Source organism: Anopheles stephensi, chromosome 2, assembly GCF_013141755.1.
Source record: "Anopheles stephensi strain Indian chromosome 2, UCI_ANSTEP_V1.0, whole genome shotgun sequence".
NCBI lineage: Eukaryota > Metazoa > Arthropoda > Insecta > Diptera > Culicidae > Anopheles > Anopheles stephensi.
This window is the reverse complement of record NC_050202.1, coordinates 88130300-88142741: the sequence shown is the minus strand read 5'-3', so window position 1 is coordinate 88142741 and position 12442 is coordinate 88130300. Positions and strand designations below refer to the sequence as shown.

General features: G+C 50.1%; 1 protein-coding gene and 1 long non-coding RNA gene across 5 annotated transcripts; one reads left to right on the top strand and one right to left on the bottom strand.

Moving 5' to 3' along the window:
• The first annotated feature begins 274 nt into the window (after nt 1–274).
• Nucleotides 275–12191, top strand: LOC118505038 (F-box only protein 11). Of its 4 annotated transcripts, none has more exons than XM_036040276.1 (7): nt 275–450; nt 2130–2649; nt 5559–7901; nt 7980–8224; nt 8314–8494; nt 8590–9664; nt 9751–12191. In XM_036040276.1, exons 2-7 carry the CDS (start codon nt 2559–2561, stop codon nt 9878–9880), a joined length of 4065 nt encoding a protein of 1354 aa, XP_035896169.1. In that variant the 5' UTR covers nt 275–450; nt 2130–2558; the 3' UTR covers nt 9881–12191. The 4 variants fall into 4 exon arrangements, with proteins under 4 accessions (XP_035896169.1, XP_035896170.1, XP_035896172.1 ...); XM_036040277.1 differs by lacking the exon at nt 275–450 and adding an exon at nt 677–791; XM_036040279.1 differs by lacking the exon at nt 275–450 and adding an exon at nt 698–830.
• Nucleotides 1498–2123, bottom strand: LOC118505106. The gene is made up of 2 exons (XR_004905385.1): nt 1874–2123; nt 1498–1788 (listed from the first exon to the last, which is right to left on the bottom strand). It is a non-coding gene; the product is annotated as an uncharacterized LOC118505106 (long non-coding RNA).
• Nucleotides 12192–12442: the final 251 nt, after the last annotated feature.

The following is a 12442-nucleotide window of genomic DNA, read 5'->3' as shown; positions in this document are numbered from 1 at the left end:
ACACAAACCATAGCCCAAACTTCACCACGTTGGTTTGGATTCGGAAGGTGTGCCCATTTCCCTTTTTCCAGGATTTTAATACATTGATTATCAATAAAAATCTTTGGCTGTTCAACTAAACGGTTCATCTGTTTCCTTTTGAACGTGTTGCATAGTTTCGAAATTATTTTAAAATAAACCTTTGACAGCTACGGGTTGCCAATGGCCAGGTTAGAACACGTCAAACCGTCAACTCAACATGGCGAACGCAGGGCGAGCGATGCGCTGGTACGACCTGCTCCGTTCACTTTGCCTTTACTCACTGAGGAAGGAGTTGTCCGTGTGCGAAAAATCTGTGGAAAATTATGCAATTTGCATCACGATTTTCGCACCGTACGCGGTCGTAAAGTGCGACAACGGGTGTAGGAAGATGTCGTGCGTGTGACTGTTGTGAAGTGTGCGCTCGAAACGGTAAATTTGTGCGAGAAAAGCGTTCGCTAAACAGTGTGGTATTTTTTGTTGGTAGACGTCGAGTGGCTGCACGTGCGTGTGTGAGTGAGCGAGTGTGCGAGCGAGTATGTGTGGTGTGTGTGTGGATGCGTGCGAATGCGTCAGAGTGAAGGGGAAGGCAGGAAAGCTAGCTTGCATGAGCGCGAGACTGTGTGTGTGAGCGCATCGTGCGCAGCAAATGGTACAATTCATCTTGATTTTCGATGTGTTCTCTCGACGTCGTCGTCGTTGCTCGTTTTCCAACCGTGTTGTGTTCAGCGTGAAAATTGTGCCGATGCTGGTGCTGTAAAAACGATGGATTGGTAAAGGATTGGATTTGCAGCGAAAACGGAAGGCTTGCGGTACGGGAGCGACGGGAAAGTGTCACTGGAAGGGAAAAGGATCAATTTTCTGTCATCACCATCATTATCCCGTGCAAGCGAAGGTATTCGCCGTAAGGAAAGGGACACCGAGAGGGAGGGTGCTACAACAGCAGCAGCAGCAGCAGCCAGTAGCAGCCGGCGGAACAAAACAGCACAGGATCAGCGGACATGGCCATTGGCAGCGCGAGCAGCTGAAAAGGGAGAGCCGATTTACACATTAAAAATGGCCGCATCGCAGGAAGCACAACAACATTGTCACTGCAAACGTCATTGCCTTCTTTGAGCGAAATCAACCAACCCCGAGAGAAGGCACACACTGCTCTTTGTTTGGGGCCGCTGTGGTGCTGCACAGCCAAATAAAACACGAACGAAAAGCAGCAGTAACAGAAAAAAGCAACAACGCACGTATTATAAAAGCCAATCCGTGCGTGCCAACAAGTAAAAGAAGAACAGCAGAAAGAAAAAAAAACCCGTACGCAACGCAGACATGAGGCGGAAAACATAGCGAAGAAATTAAATGTGCAAAAAAAAAACACCAAAAAACGTGCGTGTGAGTGTGTGTGTTGCTACAACACACTGCAACAAAGAGGAAATCAAAGGTGTGATGTGTGCGCGTGTGTGTTTGTGTGTGTGCTACTCTTCATCCTTTTTTCCTATTGTGAACGGGTTGTTTATTTTAATGTTTTTCCCCGTGTAAACGCACGCACACTCTGACATCCGGGTCGGGTCGACTTCAGGTCGTCAGGGGTTTCCCTTGGGCTGCTATGTATCCTTCCTCGCTGCTGGTTACACTCCTGACTTCCGTGCGCACCGCTAGTCCCAGTAACCTTTGCCGATTACACACATTCTCGTATACGTGTGCGTGTGTGCTGGAATTGGATGCGGTTTCCATGTGAAGAAGGATACCATTGTCATGCTGCTGTCATACAGGGAAAATCTAGAGTCGTTGGCACCGAAGAACGCGAAAATTATAATTAGGCATGCAACAAAGGAAAAGTGCACACACACACACTGACACGTACTCGGAATTCGCGGCGCACAACAATCAGCCTTCTGAAGCATCCTCGCACGAACTCTGGCAATCGTTCGCGTATCGCACACCGCTCGCTGCTCCTTGTGGACGATTGTGTTGTGAACAGATGAACAGATGTGTGTGGCGCTATCATTCTCCACTGGTGTTATTGATTACGGGATAGTGCAGTGTACTCTGTGTGTTTGGTGTATGTTCTCCTTCTTAAACCCTTTTTCCCCCTTTTTTTTCGGATTTCATCGCTCCAGGCCTGCTGCTGCTGGTTGGGTATCAGGATATAGGGCGGCCCATACATACACTGCCAATACTGACAGGTATGGTGGACAGGTGGCAATGCTGAAGTGAAAGGACTGAAACAAGTGTATGCAACAACCGCCCGACCACCGTCCGCTCGGTGGTAATATCTGGTGCTAACTAACGGTGGCCAAACTTACGGTGGCGAATTTTAAAGGAGCAGAAAGCTAAGAGAAAAAAAATGCATCAAGAATAGAGAATCACAGGAAGTTCCTTAACTGACGACGACAGCCGCAAACCACTGTTTTTGTGGAATAGTGGCAGTATTGTAATACGGAAGAAAAAGGATACCAACGGCACACAAACATACACACTCCCGAGCGCTGGTTTTGGTTGGTTGCTGCTGCGTAAGTGCCGTAAGTGAGACGTAAAATAGAGCAAAAATGCCCAGCGCTTCCTTCTCGTCGTCCCGATCGTACGTTCGCCGATCCCGGCGAAAGGGCAACCGAATTCCGCTGCCATCGCGAACTTCCGGTAAGTGCAAATGAGAAAACCCCAAAAAAAAAAGCCAAAAGTATTTTCTTCAGAAATATGCTCTCCCAAAAAATGGTTGGCTGTTCGAATTGATTCTCGTTTTCGTTTCGTGGTTTACTCTCATCATGGTATGCCATATGGTACAGCACACCGCATGCACAACATCGTATGGGGGCAAAAGGATGCTGGATGTGAAATTGGCAGTACCATGGTGGTGGAAATCTGTTCCTGGTGTCCCGGGATTCCTGCTTTTGTTTGCCAAAATCTGCACGCGATGGGAATGTGCAACGAGAGCGAAAGAATTCGCAACGAATTTACCCCGCTGCCGTTTATTTATGCAATCAAGAATTCATAACATTGTATGCGTTCTTTGATTCTCGTTCGCTTGCTTTGTTTATTCGCTATTAAAGCTTGCTACCATGCTACACGATAGTACTGATACATGAGCTACTAAGATTTGTATGGTTGAAATCTGTGTATTGCAACGTCCACATACAAATCATTTCTCACCAGTAGTCGGAAGTACTGCTATTACACCACTACCTGCGCTATCGGGATTCTCGTCCTTTTTTTCCCCATCCGAGCAACCCGTTTCACGCGCACACCAACCATACCCAACCGATACCGATGCTCGACCGGGCCAATTGCAAATAGAGGAACTTTGCGGTGTAGCATCGTGCCAGTGTACCAGTGCAAGAAACGGCTTTTCCGAGCTGTTGAAAATGGTTCGCGTTGTGTGAGGTGTGTGTGTGTGTGTGTGAGCAAGAGCAAAACCGGTGCAAAACGCAAAGGAAGAGGAAGAGAAAAAGAAACTCAGCTAGCGGTGGAGGGTAACGGATAACACGGAAAAAAAAGAAAATTTATTCAAATGATCGAACCGCTTTTCCCCCCCACTTTCACTTTCCGTTGCTGCTGCCGCTTCTTGGTCGGGAACAGTTAGCACCGGCGGTTGGTGTTCCGTTAAGACGTGAAGAAGCCGTTTAGGCTACTGTAATATCCCCTGCCTTGTCTGCTACCGGCGTGCTTCTCCCAAGCATAATTGCATGGTGGTCAAAAGTGGAGCTTGCGGAGAACCATTTTAATTGTTTAGTTAAAAAAAAGTGCGTTCGTTTGGAAGGTGAGCTCGTACTTCTTGCTTTCGAAAGACATAACGTTTAATATAAATTATCATTTAATAATTTTATTTTTAGCCAGTGCAGCAGTGTTTGTGCCCATGTAATGCGCCAGAAATATGAGTGAGTGACATAAATTCCTAGATCAAAACGTGCGCACAGCAATAAAGTGTTTTGTCACAAGAACGGACACAACGGTACACACGGTCAATGAAACAAAACAATCTGCGTAGGCCTAATGGGGGGTGGGGGCCACGGAATTTGTGTGGATTTTAAAATAGAGATGCAGTTGAGAAGCTTGCATCGCTTGCATCTTGTAGTGCATCCTTCTCTCCACTGCTCATGGAACAGCAAAGCCGTTTTTACAGTCCGTTGGCACTTGTTTTGGCGTATATTGCATCAACAATAGTTGTTACTAAAAGATGAAACACGCTACACGGTTATTAGGATAGAAGGAGTCGTTTGATTTCGGTTTCAACATACGGGATCGGCTTAGCACTCTACTAACTGCTCCGGTATGTGAGCTAACAACTCCTCGGGATGCGGTTCCCTTATTAATAGTTTCCGGAGAAATGCAGACGCACACCCGTTGGCCCCGACATGGCGGGCTGACAAACGGGGGAATGCAAAGCAATCACTCAACCTCACGCGGTCTATCGGATGTAGCCCGACTTACATTTGCTGCGTTTTTGAAAACGTCTGCAAAAGCAAATGTTAAATATTATACAATGTCCCAATGGAATGATCAAGTCCCACGATTTCTATAATCACGAGATGTATCCCACTGCACTTCCTGTGAAGAGCGAGGCGTGTGTGTGTGTGTGTGGATAGAGGAAAGTGGTGACCGGCCGGAAAGAAAGTGTGTGGGCGAGTGTGAAGAAGAGCAACATCTTCGGTCGGTGTACCGAAATAAATTCTAACTACCGCCACAGACACACGCACACACACACACACAAAGCGCACGAACGCACTCTTTTCGCTTCTTACACTCGGAAGATGCTCCCTCTTTTCCTTCCGCATGGAAAACTGTTTCGAGGGGGAAGTCGGATGTAACCACCGGGAGGGAATTAAAATAAAAAGGGCAAGTAGGGAAATGAATGCACTGAAAATATCCCTGCTCGATGGGGTCGTCAACTAGATCCATACTGGCCTTGTATGCGTTTGTATGTGTGTGTGTGTGCGCTATATAGATCACTTTCTCCTGGGTCGTTTTTCTTGATCTTCAAATCAAGCAAGCTTTCCAGCCAAATTGTCCAGCTGTGGGAAAACTTGAATGAGGACGGCAAACGTAGCCAAGGGTTCCAAGTCACTCAAACATGTATCGTGGACCATGTAGCAATTTTGCTTCAAAGGGCTTTTAAACTGGTAAAACTCGATAGGCGAGGAGCAGAAGCTTCATATCAATGATGTCTATATGATGTCCGGGTTAACCAGGATCTTGATTTTGATTGAATTATTGAAAGTTGCTTCTATTTTCCGCGTCTCGTATGGCACTCTCTCCCATGTCCCCCCCCTGGCGCAGGGTCGTGGTGGTAGCCAAGAGCTCTAACTCGTATGGCTCTCCTTGTGTGGTTTCCCTGGATATGCTGTCCTAAGCTTTATGTTTGATATTAAGTAAGATATGGTATTGATTGGGAATAAATATGGCCGTAACTGTCGGTTCCAGAGCATTGTCGCATGTCACAAATTTGGAAGGGTTGGAATTATTTTTGGAAAATACTTTTTGGACATGACACACATGATTGTAAATCTAATTTACTAATATGGTTTCTTCTTCCCTTTTCTTCCTTTGCGCAGCAATATGCGAACAGAACATTCCAGCACCGAACGTTGGTGCAGCGTTGTCGTCAAATGGTGGCGGTGGAAGTGGCGGAGCCGGTGGCGGTCCAGCTGTGACCGCTGCAGCACCACCAACGGCCGGCACCGGTCCCACGACAGCCGTTAGTACTACAATCAGCTCCACAAACAGTAGCAGCACCTCCACCGCCAGCTCGTCCACATCCAGCGCTCCTTCCACTTCCACGTCCGCCTCATCGGCATCGTCGTCGTCGTCGAACGCGGCACCAAGCTCCTCAACGACACTAGCAGCATCCATCACCGGTCTATCCGCGGCTTCATCCACCTCTGGCATGATGGCTCCGCCGGGTGTTTGCACATCGTCCGGCATGACCAACTTCGGGGCCTGTTATAAGGATGTGGCGACCACCACCACCAGTGTGGACATCGTTGGTCCAACGGTAATGGTGTGCGGTGGTGGTGCCGGTGGTTCCGGGACAGCCAGTTCATCATCCTCAACCACCACCTCCTCACAGTGTCTGTCGGCGATAACGGCGTCACTGTACGCGATTGTTGGTTCCAACAGTGGCGGCAACAGCACATCGACCGGCGCCTCCTCCTCTACGTCCTCATCGTTCGGGTGTTCCAGCTCTTCCTCTACTTCCATATCAGGAACGGTAGGTGCGGCTGGAGCCGGTTCCGCCACGTGCAGCGGACTGTCCTCCGGTCCACTGTCCTCCGTAACGCTGTCCGAGGTGAAGCAGAGCTCCAACTCGCCGTACGATCTGCGCAAAAAGTCCCCCATGACGGCACACGACTCAGCCAGTGCCAGCGGAGGAGGCAGCGGTGGTGGTGGTGGTGGTGGTGGCGGTGGGTGGTTAGCGGGTGGTGGAGGAAACGGTCCCGCAACGTCAAACTCATCCACGGCATCATCATCATCGTCGAACGCAATGGCCGGCAACTCTTCGGCAGGCGGTTCATCGTCCAGCACCAGTTCCGGCGGCTCCTTGTCGTCCTCTGCCGGTGGTGCACCATTCGGCCTAGGATGTGGCGCCTCGTCCTCGTCTAGCAGTAGTATTAACAACCCGAACTGCTCCCCAGGTGGCAGCAGTAGCGGCGGTGGTGCCGGCAGCGGTAATCTGCTTCTGCACCACCACCATCACCATTCGCATCAGTATCAGTCGACCAGTGGGTACGATCCGAACGCGGCCGCTTATATGCTGCCGGCACGGAAACGTCCTCGCCGTACTTATTCCAACAGCAACGAGGTGGGCACCTCGATGGCGGCCACCATGCCCCAGCAGCCGACGGCGGCCGCTGCAGCGCTGCTTGCCGCCACGGGCGGTGGCTCGTCCGCTTCGTCTTCCGTCGCGTGCCGCCCGGCGGCCACTGCCGCGGTAGTCGCGCTCACCTCTCCGGCCACCCCTTCACCGCCGATGGCAACGGCATCGGTGGCAATGGCGGGCACGATGTGTATGCAGTCGGCGGCCCACTACCTGCAGTACGAAATGCCGGACGAGGTGCTGCTGACGATCTTTTCCTACCTGTACGAGCAGGACCTCTGCAGGGTGGCACTGGTCTGCAAGCGCTTCCAAACGATCGCCAACGACAAGGAGCTGTGGAAGCGGCTCTACCAGAACGTGTACGAGTACGATCTGCCGCTGTTCAATCCGGAACCGTGGAAGTTTGTGTTCGTGAAACCGGACGAGGCGGACTACGCGAACCCGTGGAAGGAAAGCTTCCGGCAGCTTTACCGCGGCATCCACGTGCGGCCCGGCTATCAGGAGCGGCGGTATCAGGGCCGCAACATCGCTTACTTCAACACAGTGCAAGGTGCACTGGACTACGCGGACGAACGGAATTCGGCGCACAACATGGCGAATGCGTTGGCCGCTGCCAACAGTGCTGGCGGCGGTGCGAGTGGGAACGGCAACAATGGCATGGGAGGTAACAACAGCAATAACAACAACAACAACAACAATGGTGATGATATGGGTGTGTCGGCGGGAGCAGGAGGAGGTGGTGGTGGTGGTGGTGGTGCGGTCGTCGAAGCGTTGGCAACGAGCGGCTTAATATTTCTGCACAGCGGTACGTACCGTGGCGAGTTTCTGGTGATCGATTCCGATGTGGCACTGATTGGGGCCGCCCCGGGGAACGTGGCCGAATCGATCATTCTCGAGCGAGAGTCCGAATCGACGGTCATGTTCGTTGAGGGCGCGAAGCAGGCGTACGTGGGGCACATGACGTTGAAGTTTTCGCCGGACGTTACCTCGACGGTGCCGCACCACAAGCACTACTGTCTGGAGGTGAGCGAAAACTGCAGTCCCACCATCGATCACTGCATAATCCGGAGCACGTCGGTCGGTAAGTATTGTTCGTATTAAAGGGAGGAAGGAAAGTTTGTGGTGTGTTAATTGTTCATATTATACATTTCTTCTTCAGTTGGAGCCGCCGTGTGCGTGAGTGGTGTCGGTGCCAATCCGCTGATCAAGTACTGCGACATCAGCGACTGCGAGAACGTCGGTCTGTACGTGACGGATTACGCGCAGGGCACGTACGAGCATAACGAGATTAGCCGGAATGCGTTGGCCGGCATCTGGGTGAAGAACTACGCTAGTCCTATCATGCGCGAAAACCACATCCACCACGGCCGCGACGTGGGCATCTTTACATTCGACAATGGCATGGTGCGTAGGCTTGTTCTGTTCGGTCCCCTGCCGAAGCAGGACGTCGGCCACACGGGCTTAAGATTAATGCGTTAAATTCGTCTACACAGGGTTACTTTGAGAAGAATGACATCCACAACAACCGAATAGCGGGTTTCGAGGTGAAGGCGGGCGCCAATCCAACCGTGGTCAAGTGCGAGATACATCACGGCCAAACGGGCGGTATCTACGTACACGAGAATGGGCTGGGCCAGTTCATAGAGAACAAAATCCATTCCAACAATTTTGCGGGTAAGTTACATGACGGGCGTTAGCGAGAGGTGGCTCTGTAGACGCTGTTCCTTACATTTTGAGCAATAATTAATCGTCTGTTTTGCAATTGGCAGGAGTGTGGATTACGTCGAACAGTAACCCCACGATCAGGAAGAATGAGATCTACAACGGACATCAGGGCGGTGTGTACATCTTCGGCGAGGGTCGCGGTTTGATCGAGCACAACAACATCTACGGCAATGCGCTGGCCGGCATACAGATACGCACGACGAGCGATCCGATCGTGCGGCACAACAAAATCCACCACGGCCAGCACGGCGGTATCTACGTGCACGAGAAGGGCCAGGGGTTGATCGAGGAGAACGAGGTGTACGCGAACACGCTGGCCGGCGTTTGGATCACGACCGGGAGTACGCCCGTGCTGCGGCGGAACCGCATCCATTCGGGCAAGCAGGTGGGCGTGTATTTCTACGACAATGGGCACGGCAAGCTGGAGGACAACGACATCTTCAACCATCTGTACTCGGGCGTGCAGATCCGCACCGGCAGCAATCCGGTGATACGGGGCAATAAGATTTGGGGTGGCCAGAACGGCGGTGTGCTGGTGTACAACGGTGGGCTCGGGTTGCTGGAGCAGAACGAAATCTTCGACAACGCGATGGCGGGCGTGTGGATCAAGACGGACTCGAACCCGACGCTGCGCCGCAACAAGATCTACGACGGTCGGGATGGTGGCATCTGCATCTTCAACGGCGGCAAGGGCATACTGGAGGAGAACGACATCTTCCGCAACACGCAGGCGGGTGTGCTGATCTCGACCCAGAGCCATCCGGTGCTGAAGCGCAATCGCATCTTCGACGGGTTGGCGGCCGGCGTAGAGATTACGAACAATGCGACCGCCACGCTGGAGTACAATCAGATCTTCAACAACAAGTTCGGTGGGCTGTGTTTGGCCAGCGGCGTGCAGCCGATCGTCGGCGGGAACAAGATATTTAACAATCAGGACGAGGTGGAGAAAGCGGTATCGGGCGGCCAGTGTCTGTACAAAATCTCGTCCTACACCTCGTTCCCGATGCATGATTTCTATCGCTGCCATACGTGCAATACCACCGATCGCAATGCAATCTGTGTGAATTGCATCAAAACGTGCCACTCCGGTCATGACGTCGAGTTTATACGCCATGATAGGTAAGCCTTTTTCTCTTTACGGTTGTGTGCCGTTCGTAAAGCAATAGACTAACGGTTTATTACTGTGTGTGTGTGTGTGCGTTTAGATTTTTCTGCGACTGCGGTGCCGGTACGCTGACGAACCAATGCCAGCTGCAGGGTGAACCGACGCAAGACACGGACACGCTGTACGATTCGGCAGCGCCAATGGAGTCCCACACGCTGATGGTGAACTAGGGCCATCCCGGGCGGAATGGATGGTTAACCAACGGCAACGCGTTGCTACAGCCCAGCAGCACACAGGTGTACAGAGCATAACAAAAAAAAAAACGGGACACTGCTGGCTGGATATAAGGCTTTTTTTAGTCGCATTTCATGGTGGGAAGGGACTGTGGAACCACAAGAGAATGATGGTCACTTAAAGTAACGGCAATCACTGTAATCGATGAAAGGTGTAGCGCGCTCCCCGATGTGGTGGGGTACCCTGGTGGTGACCACACGCGGCGGTGGCCACGCGGGATGTGAAAATCCGTAGCGAAGAAGCAAGCGATAGTATTTTAATGTTAAGGTTAAGCGCGGGGGTTTAGAGGTCATTCTCGGATGGTTGCTAGGGTGTGTGTGTGTGTGTGTTAGTAACTCGTGTCTGTGCATATGTGTGTGTGTGTGTTGGAGTGTTTGTGCGATCGAGTGTGTTCTCAATACAAGGTGAAGCTAGCAAGCAGTTTTGTGTCAGGACACACACACACACACACACCCAAACACACACTCACCACACCATCGTAAGGATCACCCCCGGATCAATCCCGTACAGCAGGGGTTACATAGTATTATTATATGTTATTTTTGTTTTCCGGTAAACAGATTGATGGTGAGCCACCAATCAGTCTATCAATCAATCAATCAATCAATCGTAATGGCATATTTGGTTCTCGTCCAAATGCCGCGAGCTGAACTGATATTACTCTAGCGACAGAAACGGGAGAGGTCGCGTTCGTGTGATGCTGGCCACCACCACGTCATGTGTTTAGCTTAACTTCTTCGTACGGCAGCTTTCGGAATTGGCTCCATTTTATTGTTCCTTTTGTTTGTTTGTTTGTTTGTTTGTTTGTTCGTCGTGGGAGAGCTCGTCTAGCGAACTTATTAACTCCTCTTTGCCATAGGCCATTTCGGTATGAATGTATGAATGTATATAAATGTGCAGCACACTCAATTAAAAGCAAACGAAGAAATCAAGCTGTACGTCTGTGGCTGGATCTTTTCTTGTCCGGGCGACGCTGATATGTCTCCATCGGCAAACAATCATTTAACAGCATTGCCAAGAAAGGTCCACGTTTAGGCGCGATCGAGCGCGAAACAGGCACTCCCGGTTGTAATTCACTAACTGCTCGCCATATGCTTCCGTGCCGGAGCTGCGCGATTCGCTGGTTTGGATGGAAGTGCGCACAAAGAAACAACTTAAGTTTACAAACTAACTTTAAACAAGTACAAAACTCAACTCTTGCTCCTCTTGCACACCGCAGGAGAGGTGTTTCCAGATCAGGATTACATTCTACTACTTCCTTTGCTACTACTACCATTTCAACTGGATGAATGTCTGTTTTAAATGCCACAAAAGAGAGAGAGAGAGAGAGTGAGAGAGAAAGTGCCCGCGTGTAGAGAAGTATCGTGGAGCAGCATGAAGCGAGCCAATAATCCCGCGTCCCAGTGCATTTATCTGTGTTAGTAACAGGATCTTACTGTATGATTCGTGATCGTGTATTCGTGTATCTATTTTATTGTATTTCCCTTACGGTACGTTAAAGCTAATTGTGTTTCTAAATTTAAAATCAAACTCCTCTCCTCCTCTTCCCGTCCCGCGTCCCGTCTTACTCTTCACGGCACCTTTCCCACCCGTCACAGCCAAAATCTGCCCAGCTGTATGATATTATTACCCTCGTTCGTCCTTGTTTACGGCCCTCTTCTTGCCGGCCACGCGGGCCGTCGTGTGCCGTGCAAATAAGGACGGCATACCATAGGAAGAAGAAAAAGGAAGAAGGGAATGAAAAAGTCGGAAAATCGTATAAATGTTTTGTGAGACCTTTCTTTTTCTAAATTCTGTGTTAAAAATGAGTTTAGTTTTAAATATCCAATGCGTCGCCCGTCGTTTACAATTAGTCGCCCGTGTTTGAATCGTCTAACCGTACATAATCATATCCTTAATTGGCCCGCGATGCAAATTCTTGTGTGTGCGTGTGAATGTGTGTGAGAGTGTTTCGAGCGCACTTTTAAACAAATTCCATGCGTGATTGGGTAAGCGTGTTAGTGTTGTAAGGACGGACAGCAGCTGCTTCGGGACAGTAATCATGTCTGTTGCGAAGATGACAATGCGTTGCGGGGAAAAGGGGTCAGAAAAGGGAGGGGAACATAGGGGGTAAAAGGGGGAAAAAGTGTGTGCGTGCGTGTGTGCGTGTGTGTGTGTGTCGTAGCATTGTATAAATTATTATCATGCGTATAAGAGTAACGTATTTTCCTTGTTTTTAGATCTAATTTACCAACTCGCTCTCACTTTTTTTACACTAGGCAAAATATTTATAGGAATCGGAATTATTATTTTATAAACGCGTAACATGTACGTATTACTACAGAAAACCTCAGACCCGCACGAGACGAACCTCCTGGAGCGTACGGCAGCCCTGGCTCCTGGATTCTATTATATGTCTCTCTAATTATATCTGCTGTGTGTAAATTGTGCTAAAAGAGCATCAGCAGCAGTATAAATCAATTAAAAAAACAAGGTGAAAAGAATGGCCCCACGGTTTG

Coding starts and splice junctions, on each gene's coding strand:
- LOC118505038 (XM_036040276.1), top strand. CDS start 2,559: ATGCCCAGCGCTTCCTTCTCGTCGTCCCGATCGTACGTTCGCCGATCC. Junction 8,225..8,313: donor TTACATTCGACAATGGCATG/GTGCGTAGGCTT, acceptor TCGTCTACACAG/GGTTACTTTGAGAAGAATGA. Junction 9,665..9,750: donor GAGTTTATACGCCATGATAG/GTAAGCCTTTTT, acceptor GTGTGCGTTTAG/ATTTTTCTGCGACTGCGGTG.